The sequence below is a fragment of the Muntiacus reevesi genome, chromosome 9, assembly GCF_963930625.1.
Source record: "Muntiacus reevesi chromosome 9, mMunRee1.1, whole genome shotgun sequence".
NCBI classification, from domain to species: domain Eukaryota; kingdom Metazoa; phylum Chordata; class Mammalia; order Artiodactyla; family Cervidae; genus Muntiacus; species Muntiacus reevesi.
The window spans coordinates 34,431,756-34,447,088 of record NC_089257.1 but is presented as its reverse complement, the minus strand read 5'-3'; the positions used below and the strand labels follow the sequence as shown (position 1 = coordinate 34,447,088).

The 15,333-nt window shown below is 37.0% G+C and overlaps 1 protein-coding gene across 1 annotated transcript in view; it reads right to left on the bottom strand.

Annotated features, from left to right (window-relative positions):
• GDPD4 (glycerophosphodiester phosphodiesterase domain containing 4) overlaps positions 1–15,333 on the bottom strand; it is a 123,915-nt gene that overhangs the window by 96,428 nt on the left and 12,154 nt on the right. The window contains exons 2-3 of the mRNA XM_065945974.1: positions 4,971–5,064; positions 2,090–2,149 (exon numbers count right to left, since the gene is read on the bottom strand). Of these exons, the coding sequence (XP_065802046.1) occupies positions 2,090–2,149; positions 4,971–5,064 (154 nt within the window). The remainder of the gene's footprint in view (positions 1–2,089; positions 2,150–4,970; positions 5,065–15,333) is intronic.

Genomic DNA, 15,333 nt, shown 5'->3' with positions numbered 1-15,333 from the left:
CTTCTCATTGGTTATGCATTTGTAACTGGAATTAGATCACAGAATACCTGAAGAGATGACGGCTTTGTTAAATTTATTAACAAAAATCTTGTAGAATATGTGTCAGAATTGATTCTGAGGATGTTTGCCAAGGAAAAAACAATGTAATATTAAGTATGCTAGACAAGGAGAAAATAAAGTAATATTAAATCAGGCTGAATTTATTGATATATGTACACTTACCAGAGATTCTAAATTCAATGTATCAGCATCCAGGCATTATGCATCTCAGAGTGGTTCTGTTTGTGTATCTGAAACCTTGGCTCAATAGTTCAGTTCAGTTCAGTTGCTCAGTCATGTCCGACTCTTTGCAACCCCATGAACTGCAGCACGCCAGGCCTCCCCGTCCATCACCAACTCCCGGAGTTTACCCAAACTCATGTCCATTGAGTTGATGATGCCATCCAACCATCTCATCCTCTGTTGTCCCCTTCTCCTCCTGCCCTCAATCTTTCCCAGCATTAGGATCTTTTCAAATGAGTCAGCTCTTCGCACCAGGTGGCCAAAGTACTGGAGTTTCAGTCAATAGTAGCCCATGCTTTATAAAATCGGGACACCAGCAATTTCTTGGTGTAATGTGGAAGAAAGAATCCAATGATTTATTGAGAAAAGGTTACTGGAATGATGTTAACATCACCTATGATGAGCTAAGCCAGTCTATATCATGCTCTATGGAAGATCTCAGAGGACACTGAAAAACACATTGGTGAGGAAAGTGTCAGCATCCTTGAAAAGCACTGTAGGGGCCATCCTTTATGTCTGGATAAAGGTGAGAAGTGCTGCCATTGAAACTGGCTTCCTGAGTTCAAAGGCAAGGATGAGATTCTGCTAGGTGGAGGCCAAGTAGCAGCACTCACTGACAGAGGCAATGTAAGCATGGTTTCTATAATAGACACAAGCCTGGAATAGTAATTAGAATGGTTTAACCCATAGGTTTTCTTGGTAGTGACTAACTGCTCATGGTGTCCCAACTCCAAAACCGGATCTCAGTAAGGCCTATATGTTCACTCTTCGATTTCCTGTTTCCCTCTATGATCTTGCAATTTCAATTTCCATTCATTCTAACTGTTAAATTTGTATTTTCAGCTCATCCTTCTCTTTTGAGTAAAAGGAAATTTAAGGAGACCACTCAGAGTTTGACATGTTCCTGGATTTGAGGAAATACAAGGAATGGTATTAAAGTCATACCTGAAAGCCTATAAACAGCAAGGGCTGTGTTAGAGATGCTCAAGCCCATGGCAGAACAAAATGAGGGAGGCAGTTTTGGAAATGCGCTGCATGTCTTCAGATGTTGGGTCAGTGATACCTGGTTCCTTAGACCAGATATGGATCCTTTGTTACTGCTAGTAAAATTTTATTTTTAAATTTATTTATTTAAAAAAAATTTTATTAGAATATAATTGCTTTTCAATGTTGTGTTAGTTTCTATTGTACAGCAAAGGGAATCAGCTGTATGTATACACATATCCCCACTTTTTGGGATTTCCTTCCCATTTAGGTTACAACAGGGTCTGACTCTTTGCGACCCCATGGACTATAGTCCACCAGGCTCTTCTGTCCATGGGGATTCTTCAGGCAAGAATACTGGAGTGGGTTGCCATGCCCTCCTCCAGGGGATCTTCTTGACCTAGAAATTGAACCTGCATCTCCTGTGTCTCCTGCATTGCAGAATTCTTTACCGCTGAGCCATCAGGAAAGCTCGGTCTACTACAATAAACTAAAATTCTTAATGACTGAAATAAGAAAGCTCTGTGACTATAAAGAACTGGGAAAATAATGGAGTCTGCACAGGATTTTATGGGAATGGGAAGAACAGAATCATAGAATGAGTTTAACATGAAGTAGTGAGAAAAAATAAAGTTTGGGTTCAGCTTGGTCAGGAAGTCAGTTCCACCTGTTAGAAACTGAATGATTTCAGTTGAAACAGTGTAAGCAGGTCTCTTGTTTCTAAGGGAGACAAAGAAAGGGAAGCTCTGTATTTAACACTTAGTGCCAAAGAGGCACATTCAGTCCTTGTCTCAGGTCTCCTATGAAGATTCAGATGTCCTACCTTATGATACCAGTGCAGGTATAGTTCATTTTTTCCCCAACACAACAAAAATCCAATTACCTGAAAAAAAAACAAAGAAAGAGAAAAAACCAAGATGCTACCCCAAACTGAACTCAAAATTCCTTTCACAGTCTGGCATTACATTCACTCTTTGCTACACCTGACCTTTTCATCATCTAAGAGTTTGCCATGCTAGTCCTCTGCCTAAAAAGCTATCCCTCCCCATGCTATGGACCCATCAAATACAGTTCACATGTTACTTCCTAGTTGTAACTTTCACCAGCAACCCAGAAAGAATTTACTATCTTCTCTGGGATTTGTAACAATCAGTACACTGATATCCTTCCTGAGTTTCTACCAATTTTCTTTTCCCTGTGATGGAGCTTATTCCTGGTATTAGGTAGAGACACTAGTGAGAGAACAGAGGTCATGGGCCAGCCCTTCCAAGGGTCATTTAAAAGCTCTTTTTGGGGGCTTTCTTGGTGGTTCAGTGGTTAAGAATCTACCTTGTGATGCAAGCGTTTGATCTCTGGTTGGGGAACTAAGATCCGACATGCAGAGACACAACTTAACCCATACGCCACAGCTAGAGAGTCTATACACATCAATGAAAGACCTCGAACTATGCAACCAAGACCCAAAGACAGCCAAATAAATAAATAGTTTTTTTTTTGTTTTGTTTTTAAAAAGCTCTTCTTTGAGGAACCAGTGCCATTGTTGCAACTGTTAACCACTGCTGTTAACATTGGTATTAGTCGATAAATCTTAATTAGGTTTGAATCTAAATCTATGTAATCACCAAGTCAGTGTGAAGACACAGACTGAAAACTGGAGTCTTCAGATTCTTAGGTTATTAAGGAGAGTTTGAATGCATAAGGCACTCACCTTTTTATCAAAATAATTTTATGGATATGATTTTATTTGTACTTTGGTGGTGGTTTAGTTGTTAAGTTGCGCACAACTCTTGTGACCCCATGGACTGTAGCCACCAGTCTCCTCTATGTTTCAAGCAAGATGTTTCAAGCAAGAATACTGAAGTGGGTTGCCATTTCCTTCTCCAGGGGATGTTTCTAACCCACGGATCAAATTTGGGTCTCCTGCATTGCAGGCTGATTCTTTACTGACTGAGTCACCAGGCCATTTATTTGTACATTACCAAGCCCTATAAAATATCATTAAATATTATTATAGTTCTCATTTGAACCAAGAAATTGAGGCTTAGAAGAGTTATGTGACTTGGTAAAGGTTACAAAACAACTTAAAGCAGAAACAGAATCTAGGTCTCCTCTTTTGTTGCCACTGTATCCAAAAACATGTAGGGCAGAGGAGAAGCCTATTAAAAAATACATGGCTTATTGGACAGTGGAAGTTCATCTTAGTTTTATTTTGATCATGTATGAGAGTAGTACAATTCGGTGGCCAGATTCTAGCCCCAAATACATCATTCATCTGCATTTTTCTCATTAAATAGAGAAGTTTCTAACTAATTTCTGTCTACAGACATCCTTCATGCAATGACTTTCAAAATGATAATCCTAATTAGAATCTGATTTATACCAAGTATCTTAGCCTACATTTCAGGTCTTACAAAATCTATCACAAGTCTATTGTTTTAACCATATTCCCCATTTTCTTAACTATCCCCTACATGCTAACAGTATGGATTCTTCCCTCTTATCTAGTCACACTCCATATATCTCTGTTTTACTGACTTTGTCATGATGTTGCCACAGTCTGGACTTTCTTCCGCACTCCCATAAACATGTGTCTAAATCCAACATCTGTTCAAGATCCCACTCCTCTGCCACCTCCTCCAAGAAGTTTCACTTATACCTCTTGATTAAAAGTTACCTCTTCCTCCTCAGAACCCAGGCTGAACTTTATTTAGGCCTTCTAATGACAATTATAATGCTCTGTCTGTGCTGGTTATTTTTGTCTAGGACTTACTTCCCTACTAGATTCTAAACTCATTGAATTAAGGACTATTGTAACTTTATTTCTCATACCTCTGTCTTTGAAGTGCCCTGAATAAAAACAGAAACTGCATGTCTTTGATCTCTGTAACCTCAGTACTTCTCATACAATAATCAATATATTTTGCTGAAAGAAAAAGTTAATGCAAATCTCAACTGATTTGGGAGTTGGGTTTTTTAGTGTCAGACAAGAAATAAGTCGGGACAAGAAATTATGAAATCAGAGAAAGATATATACATCCTATGTGTAAGTGGGTACTGGAAAACTCCAGTAACCTAAACGTTAGTCTCCTATAAATATTCCACTTCTACAGATTCCTCTATTTCTTGGCCTCAGTTTCTCATACTACATGACACTATTATGTCTGGTGTGAATTTCTCACACTACAGATACTACTGTGTCAGGAAACAGGCAGGGTCTCTACTGTGTAAAGATACTCCCTAAAATAAATGTACTTTGCACCCAGACTAGGGGACTAGCACTTGCACAATAGAACAGGTGTATCACACTAGATAGTTTGTAAGGCCCAGAAAGACTGATTCTCAGGAGATGCACTATGAAATGAACACTTAAATGTGTAAAAGTACTGCCATGTGAAGGTGTGAGCATCTAAAATGACAATACTGAGTGAATCAGAAAATAAGCCATGAAACAGAGGAAGAGAAAATGGATGTCCTGTCTCCTTTTCAAAAGGTCAAAGTAGAAAGATATACCTTCTAACAGCACAAATCTTCCCCCCCCCACCAATCTATCCCTCCCCCCTAATATTCGAGGGGCTGATGTAAACCCAAACTCTGCTAAGGGTGATCTGAGGGCTCCCAGCACCAATTGGGAACCATACCATGGACAAGAGCACCTCATGAGGCTACTTGAGAAGGGGGTGGGGGAAATGGGAAATATTACTCACCACCAGCATTGTTGTGTAGGCAGCCAGGATCCCAAGGACACTCAGCAAGACAAGGGACCAAAAGAACCAAATTCTTGTACCTAGGAAAACAACCCTGCAAAAACATGTTTCAATTCCTAAAATACATATATTAGTAGCATCTGTGTCAAGGATAAGGGATAAGACTGGACTAGATGAGGTATAAGAAAACAGGGGCTAAGAAGAAAAGCAATTTGGGAATAGCTACCCTTTGGGGATATTTATTTCAGAAGTTTTAACTTTGTTCTATAGACAATAATGTTCGTTAATGGGGTTCTGTGTTGAGTTGTATGGCTTTTAAAAGCTATTTAGAATACTATTAGAATTAGAATACTATTTAGAATACTCAAAAACTTTGTACTCAGTAAAAAAAATATAGAAATTCTGGAATGTCAAAAGAGGAAAAGTCATCCATAAGTTCACTGCTTTCACATAGCTAATATTTTCCATTTCAGCAGAGTTTTTATCCATATGTTTTCTTACATAACAGCAAGCAACTATATTAATGTCTATATTCTGTGTAAGAGCTTTGGACCCTTTAAAAACATCTCTGGTCTTTTTGTGTCTAAAGTAGTTTCTGAGATAAAACTGCTAATAAATTGATTTCTTAAACAATGTTATAATTGCACAAACCTTGTAGATAGCATCACCCACCAGAGGGGCAGACAGCAGAAACAAGAAGAACTACAATTCTGCAGCCTTTGGAATGGAAACCACAATCACAAAACAACAAGAAAAAATTGAAACAGCAGAGGATTATGTCCCAGATGAAGAACAAGATAAAACTCCAGAAAAACAAATAAGTGAAGTGGACAGAGGCAAGCTTTCAGTAAGAGTTAAGAATACTGACAGTGAAGATGATCCAGGATTCAGAAAAAGAATGGAGGCAAGGATTGCAAAGACATAAGAACTGTTTAATATAGACCAAGAAGAACTAAAGAACACACACACATAGATGAACAGTAGCTGAAATGAAAAATACACTAGAAGGAATCAGTAGCAAAATAAGTGAGGCAAAAGAATGGATAAGTGATCTGGAAGACACAGTGGTGGAAATCACTGTTGCAGAACAGAAGAAAAAAGAATGAAAAGAAATGAAGACAGTCTAAGAGACCTCTGATACAACATTAAATGCACCAACATTCACATGATAGGGGTCCTAGAAGGAGCAGAGAGACAGAAAGGAATTGAATAATTATTTGAAGAGATAATAGTTGAAAACTTCCCTAACATGGGAAAGGAAACAGTCACTAAGGTCCAGGAAATGGAGAAACCCAGGCAGGATAAACCCAAGGATGAGCATGACAAGACACATAGTAATCAAATTCACAAAAATTAAAGACAAAGAAAAAACATCAAAAGCAAGGAGGCAAAAGCAACCAATTAAATACAAGGGAATCCCCAGAATGTTATTAGTTGATTGCTCAGCAGAAACTCTGCAGGCCAGAAAGGAGTGGCACAAAAAATTCAAAGTGATGAAAGGGAATAATCTACAACCAAAAATACTCTACACAGCAAGGCTCTCATTCAGAATTGATGGAGAAATCAAAAGTTTTATAAGCAAACAAAAGCCAAGAGAATTCAGCACCACTAGACTAGCAAATGCTAATAGAACTTCTCTAGGCAAGAAAAAGACCAGCAACTTAAAACAACCTTATACATATACAGACTACTGTATCAAAACCTCATGGAAACAGCACAACCAAAAACTAATTAGATGTGTGCATGTGTATACACACACACACACACACACACACACACAAGGAATCCAAACACAACACTATAAACTTAGTCATCAAATCATAAGAAAGTAGAATAAAAGAGGAAGGAAAGAAAAAAGACCTAGAAAAACAAATCCAAAACAATTAAGAAAATAGCAGTAGAAGCATACATATTAATAATTAACTTAAATATAAGTGTATTAAATGCTCCAATCAAAAGACATACACTAGCTGAATGGATATATAAAAGACCCATATACATGCAGTCTATGAGAAACCCACTTCATATCTAGAAACACATTCAGACTGAAAGTGAGGAGATAGAAAAAATATTCCGTGCAAATGGAAATCAAAAGAAAGTTGGAATAGCAATACTCACATTAGGCAAAATAGACTTTAACATAAAGTCTGTTACAATGGACAAAGAAGAGCACTACACAGTGATCAAGGGATCAATCCAAGACGAAGCTATTGTAACAACTGTAATTATATATACATCTAACGTAGGAGCACCCCAATATATAAGGCAAATACTAATGGCCACAAATGGACAAATCGATAGTAACACAATAATTGTGGAGGGTGTTAACACCCCAGTTATATCAATGGACAGATCATCCAGACAAAAGATCAATAAGCAAACACAAGCCTTATGTAACACATTAGACCAGATACACTTAGTTGATATTTATAAAGTGTGTGCTGCTGTGGTCAAGTCTTTGTGAGCCCATGGTCTGTAATCTGTTAGGCTCCTCTGACCATGGAATTTTCCAGGCAAGAATACTGGAGTGAGTTGCCATTTCCTACTCCAGGGGATCTTCCCACCCAGGGATTGAACCTGTGTCTCTTGCTTTGGCAGGCAGATTCTTTACTACTGTGCCACCTGAGAAGCTGATATTTATAAGGCATTCCATCCAGAAGCAGCAGAACACAAATTCTTCTCAAATACACATGGAACATTCTCCATGACTGACCACATGCTGGACCACAAAGCAAGACTTGGTAAACTTAAGAAAACTGAAATCATATAAAGCATCCTTTCCAAGCACAAATCTATCAGATGTAAAGTAAACTACATGAAAAAAGTATAAAAAACAAAAACACTTAGAGGCTAAATAGTATACTACTAAACAACCAATGAAGCACTGAAGAAATTAAAGAAGTAATAAAAACAAAAAAAACCTAGAGACAAATGACAATGAAAACCTAATGACCCAGAACCTGAGATGCAGCAAAAGCTATTCTACCAGGAAAATGTATATCAATATAATCTTACCTCAGGAAACAAGAAAAATCACAAATAAACAACCTAACCTTGTACAAAAAATAACTAAAGAACAATAAAACATGAAATTAGTAAAAGGAAAGAAATCATAAAGAATAGAATAGAAATAAATGAAATAGAAACAAAGAAAACAACAGTAAAGATCAATGAAACTAGAAGCTGGTTCTTTGAAAAGATAAACAAAATTATAAACATTTTGCTAGATTCATCAAGAAAAATGGGAGAGGACTCAAACCATTCACATTAGAAATGAAAAATAAGAGGTTACAACAGACACCACAGAAATACACAGGATCATATGAGACTATTACAAGCAACTATACACCCTCCCAAATGGACATCTTGGAAGAAATGGACAAATTCTTAGAAAGGTACAACCTTCCAAGACTGAAACAGGAAGAGATAGAAAATATGAACAGACCAGTCATATGTACTGATATGGAAAGTGTGATCAAAGGTCTTTCAAGAAAAAAAAGTCTAGGACCTAATGGTTTCATGGGCAAATTCCATCAAAGGTTTAGAGAAGAGTTAACATCTATCCTCATGAAACTATTCCAAAGAAACTGCAGAAGCAGGAATATTCCCAAACTTATTCTATGAGGCCACCAACACCCTGGTACAAAAACCAGACAAGGATATCATGGAAAAGAAAATTATAGGTCAATAACTGTGATGAATATAGATGCAAAAATCCTCAACAATATTCTAGCAAACTGAAACCAACAACAGATTAAAAGGATCATGCATCATTATCAAGTGGTATTTATCCCAAGGATGCAAGGATTCTTCAATATATACAAATCAATCACTATGATACACCACATCAACAAGTTAAAGAGTAAAAACCATAAGATCATCTCAATAGATGCAGAAAAGCTTTTGACAAAAATTCAGTAGCCATATATGATTAAAAACTCTCCAGGAAGTGGGCATAGGTGGAACATACCTCAATATAATAAAGGCTATATATGACAAATCCACAGTTAACATCATATTCAACAGTGAAAAGGTGAAAGCATTTCCTCTAAGATCAGGAACAAGACAAGAATGTCCACTCTCACCAGTTTTAGTCAACATAATTTTTAAAGTCCTAGCCATGGCATTCAGAGAAGATAAAGAAATAAAATTAATTCAACCTGAAAAAGAAGAAGTAAAACTGTCACTGTTTGCATATGACAAGATACTATAAGTAGAATATCCTAAAGATGCTACCACAAAGCTACTAGAGCTCATTAATGAATTTGGTACAGTTGTAGGATACAAAATTAACTCTATTACATTCCTATACATTTACAACAAAAAATCAGAGAGAGAAATTTAAGAAACAAATCCATTTACCATCATATTAAAAAGAATAAAATATGTAGGAATAAATCTACCTAAGGAGGCAAAAGACCTGAACTCTGAAAACCATAAGACACTGATGAAAGAAACTGAAGATGGAAAGATGTACCATGTTCTTGGATTGGCAGAATCAATATTGTCAAAATGAATATACCATGCAAGGCAATCTACAGATTCAATACAATCCATATGAAAACACGAATGCCATTTTTCACAGAACTAGAACAAAAAAATTTAAAACATGTATGGAAATACAAAAGACCCTGAGTAACCAAACCAAACATTGGAAAGAAAAATGGAACTGGAGGAATCAGGCTCTCTGACTTCGTACTATATTACAAAGTTACACTAATCAAAGTAGTACTGGCACAAAGTATTGTACTGTCACATAGAGAGAAATATAGATCAACAGAGCAGGATGGAAAAAACAGAAGTAAACTCACACGTGCTAAGTCATGTCTGACTCTTTTTGTGACCCTATGGACTGTAGCCAGCCCGGTTCCTCTGTCCATGGGATCCTCCAGGCAAGAATACTGGATTTGTTTGCTGTGTCCTTCTCCACAGGATCTTCCCAACCCAGGGACTGAACCTACATCTCCTAGGTCTCCTGCACTGACGGGCAGGTTCTTTACCACTAGTATCACCTGGGAAACCCAAAACTCAAAACACCTATGATCAACTGATGTATGAAGAAATAGGCAAGAATATACAAAGGAGAAAATACAGTCTCCTCGATAAATGGTTCTGGGAAAACTGGACAGCTACTTTCAAAAGGATTAAATTAGAACATTCTTTAACATCATACACAAAAAATAAAATAACAATGGGTTAAAAACCTAAAAGTAAGAATAGATATTATAAAATTCTTAGAGGAAAACATAGGAAGAGCACTCTTTCATGCAAATTGTAGCCTACCTTTTTGATACATCTCCTAGAGTAACGGGAAAAAATAAGCAAATGGGACCTACTTAAACTCGAAAGCATCTGCATAACAAAGGAAACTATTAACAAAATGAAAAGACAACACACGGAAAGGGAGAAAATATTTGCAAATTATGTGACTGACAAGGGATTAATCTCTAAAATATACAAACAACTCATGCATCTCAACAGCAAACAAGCAATGAAATATAAAAAGTTGGGCAGAAGACCTAAATAGACATTTCTCAAAAGAAAACATAGAGATGGTCAACAAGCACATGAAAAAGATGTTCAACACTGTTATTTATTAGAGAAATGAAAGTTAAAATTACAAGGTATCACATCATGCCAATCAGCCTTACCCTTATAAAAAGTCTACTATTTACAATAGCCAAGACAAGAAAACAACCTTAATGTCCACTGATGACTTAATAAAAATGTGGTATATACATACAGGGGAGTATCATTCAACTATATAAAAAATAAAAAATGTCATTTATGACAACATGGATGAACCCTGACAGCATTATGCTAAGTAAAATCAGTCAGACAGAGAAAGATAAATACCATACAACTTCATTTATACATGAAAAATGAAAACCAACCAACCAAACTCATAGACACAGAAAACAGACTGGTGATTACCAGAGGAGAGGGGTGAGAGGTGGACAAACGGTGAAAATGGATAAAAAGGTATAAACTTCTAGTTATAGAATAAACATTTCCTGGGGATAAAATGCATACAGCATGGTGACTATAGTTAATAATACAGTATTGTATATTTGAAAGTTGTCAAGAGAATATTTCTTAAAAATTCTCATCACACACAAAAATTGAAACTATGTGTGATGTAGAATTTTAACCAGACTTACTGTGGTGATCATTCCACAATATATAGAAATAGCAAATCATTATGCTATAACTAAAAAAATGTAATATTGTATTTCAACTACATCTCAATATAAAGTTCTCTAAATCTAGGTAAAATTTTATAAAGAAGTGAAACATTTCTTGTTTCCAATATTGTGGAGAACTTTAGAACTGATCCATAAATAAAGAATGCATATAAATGAGAAAACTAAATCCCACAAGATAAATGGAGAAAACCAAAAAGAAAATAAATTACTAAAGAAACCAGTTTCAATACCTGGTAAATAATTAAATTAAATAAAAATAAATTTCATCTAAAAATTAGAATAGTCAATGCTGTCAATGGAAGGCTAAAATAGAAAGTCAAAACCTTTATTGTGAACGGAAACTACTACTTTTTGAGAAATACTTTAGTAACAGGCATAATGAATTTTACTAGTGTTTCATTCTTCTTGACTGAATAATGCCACTTGTGGGAATCTCCTCTAAGACTCTTAAGTCAGAACACAAAGATTTCGCTACACTCATATTCTATAAAAACAGAAAAACTGGAAATACTAATAATGCTTAACAATAAAAAATAAGTAAGTGCACTACCTCCTTCCCAGTTGGCTCAGTGGGTAAAGAATCTGCCTGCAATGCAGGAGATGCAAGAGGGATGGGTTGGGAAGGTATTCTTGCCTGGAGAATCTGATGGACAGAGTAGCCTGATGGGCCACGGTCCATGGGGTCGCCTAGAGTTGGACACAACTGAAGCGACTGAGCCCGCAAGTGCACTACAGTACCTTCAGTTTTATGTCATGAAAGACTCTAAAACCATTTAAAGTGATTTTCATTGAGTTTTAATAATTTGTCAAAATGTGTACAACTATTTTAAATGGGGGAAAAAAGAAAAATTACATATATGGTACAAACATAATAATATAAGCATAGGAAAAAAAGACTGAGAAGTACACCGAGTGATTGCCACTGAAGAATAAGATAATATTTTCTACTTTTCTGCATTTCTTAATATTTAAACAACATATTTTACTCCTATGAAGGAGAAAGTAAATTGTATCACATTTTTAAAGCCTCATACTAAAAGATACCCCTTTTGTCCTCAAATACCAAGTAATGGTATGATATGTCAGTCAGGCCAGAAAAACTGGAAGAGCTAGGAATAGTTCAGAGCAGGAATTTGGCTAGAAAAGGTGATGAGACGGGACACTGCTTCTGTCTCCAGAGTCTTAGGAAGCCCAGTAAGGAGAGGAGGAAGAAACAGAGACTGGAGGCGAGGCAGAGACATCAGGGTTCATGGACAGAGATCATGAAGACCAACCAGTGGAGGTGTCAGTAACCCAGACAGAGAAGCTGAGGAACAAGGTATCAGGGAGTCATCTGAATAGAAGGACTGTGGGCACGGGAAGCACAAAGAAAGCTTCTCACTGAGCAGATTTGGTCTAAGTTTGAGAGGGAGCATAGGTGGAAGGGAAGTAGAGTAGCTGAAGGTGCTGAGCAACCATACCCCTCCCCAGAGTTGTGCTTCCCATCCACTAGCTGTAGGACACTTAATTTTTTCCCACTCTCCCTCTTATGTCACTAGATCTTTTCAGCCTGAAGTAGCATCCATGTGGCTATCAGACCAAAGAATCCTTATACAAATGAAAAATTAAAAAAAAGTGGAACTCACCAGTCAAAGCCATTGTATTCATTTGAAGTCTCCACCCATGTAAACAGCAAAATTATAGACAAGAAAAATGACATAATCAGCCATGGGTAAAATAATTGCTCTCTCTGGGAAAAGAAAGAAGTCTCATTTAGCTCCATTTATCCATCATCTCTCAGCAACATCTGTTTATACTCCCCAGAGGTCTACGTAGTTATACTGCAGCATTACACTCTCCAGGCTGGAGAGAACACTGTATTCTTTTACCCCTATGAAATTTTGTAAAAGCCTATTTATAACATTACCCTGAACTGGAATCATTTTTCTACAGATTTGTATCTGAAGTCATCTGTTTCTTTTTTGAGGAAAAGGAGCTTCTGTTACCCTTCTATATATTGCCAGTGTCTATCACAGTGTCTCAACAACCATCTGTTGAATTTATCCACCTCGTCAAGTATCAAATGCTTGTTCATTAGTTGAGTAACATGTTCATTCACAAATTCACTTAATCATTTAACTACCCACATTTTTGGGAAGGGAGGAATTTAGGGAATAAACAACCTCCTTTTTTTTTTTTTTTTTTTGAGTAGCCATTTTATATGAATACAACGCTAGGGACTTCACAAATGATTTTCATTTGTTTTATTACTCAATATAGTCGTATAAGTTAGGTATTGTTAACCTCATTTTGCAGAAGAAAGAGAAGCTTTCTGAAGAAGAAAGCTCAGAGAGGTAAGGTAATTGACCCAAGGTCACATAGCTAAGTGGTGGCAGGGGCACTATCCAGATATGTGAGCCCAAAGCCAAGATGGAGAGGAGAGTATTTTTATGGAGAAGGTGAACAAACTGATCCCTGAAGACAACCCCATGAACTGAAATCGTATCAAAATCAGCCAAGCCAGAGTTGTCAAACCCTGGGTACATTGCTGTACCACATGTACAGCCTCCTTGGGATACTGCATCCAAACTATTAAAAATGTATACAATCTCTGCCTTCTATAAATTATGTGGCTATTGTGAAGACTAAGACATAAGAAATTAAATGGGAAACAGAAAGAATACCCCAAAAAGGTGAGAGACACTACAGGCATTAAGGCAGTTAACCACTGCTTCCAGAGGGTAGGGAGATGAAGAGAGCAGGTTTTGACTCAGGTTTATATGCACTCTCTACATAAAATATGTGTGACCTTTTAAAAACATAAATCAGGCATGAGACAAGTGCTTGGGCCTGGTACACTGGGAAGACCCAGAGGGATCGGGTGGAGAGGGAGGGGGGAGGGGGGAATGGGATGGGGAACACATGTAAATCCATGGCTGATTCATGTCAATGTATGACAAAAACCACTACAATATTGTAAAGTAATTAGCCTTAAAAAAATAAAATAAAATAAAAACATGTATCAGATAAAGTCACTTCCCTGCTTACAACTCTCCCAGAACTTGCTACTATATGAGAATCATCTAAACTGCCTGCTGTGGCCCAAAGGTCCTACATGATTAAGCCTTGCTCACTCCTGATCTCATCCCACTCTACAAACTAATGCCATTTCTGAACTCCAGTCATGCTGTTTTTCTGTTTTTAAAACATGACCAAATCTGTTCCCAGTTCAAGAGCTTTGCATTTCCTGGTTCCTCTGCCTGAAATATTTTTGCCCCCAGACATATACATGGGTGGTCCCATGTCTTCACTTAAGAGACTGCTCACGTGACACTGTTTCACAGTAGTCTTCTCTAACCATGTTTCCATCTGCCTAACACATTTTCCTATGCATTGTCTTCAAAGCTCTTTTCTCTAGCTGAAATCATGTTTCTTCATTACTGTTTATTACCTAACTCATCCCAGTAGACTGTGACATGCAGGAGGGCCAGAGGCCTTAGTGGTCTTATTCACTATGGCACACATTCAATAAATGATGAATAAATACATTTCCTTATTTTGATTTTCACTGTTGTCACTCATTTGAAAATGTTCAAACCCTCCACACTGTTTCCAGGAAAGAGTTCAAACATTTTAGTTTGACATAAAGTTACTACACAATCTGGTTAAAACATTCTCTAACCCAATCACTTACCATTTACCACCTAATAAGTATAAATTCAACAATTTATTGTGTTGATTTTTCACTGAACACAGTACTATTCTCCTTGGTATCTTAAAATCTGTAGGGACTCTTAACTCCCTACATGGTAGAAATAAAATTCTTAAAACCACACAACATCTGTCCCGCCTCTGTCTCTAGCTTCACTTCCCGTCACTTCTCCATCCGTAGCCTCTGCTCTACCTAAAATACACTTTATACTAAGCACTTTGACTCCTCCTCTGATACCACTTCTTTTGCCATCTTCTTTTCTTTAGCTATCCAATTCTGATCATCTTTCACCTTATAAATAGTTATTTTTGACACATTACACAAGAGGCATGAGTGTCTGCATAGGCATACACACACACAGATAAACACACAATTAAAGCACTTCTTTCAAGGCCCATGTTCCCCATATCTAAGAAAACATGGCCCATCTCCTTCCCATTGCCCTGTACCAAAGAACAGCAGCAGA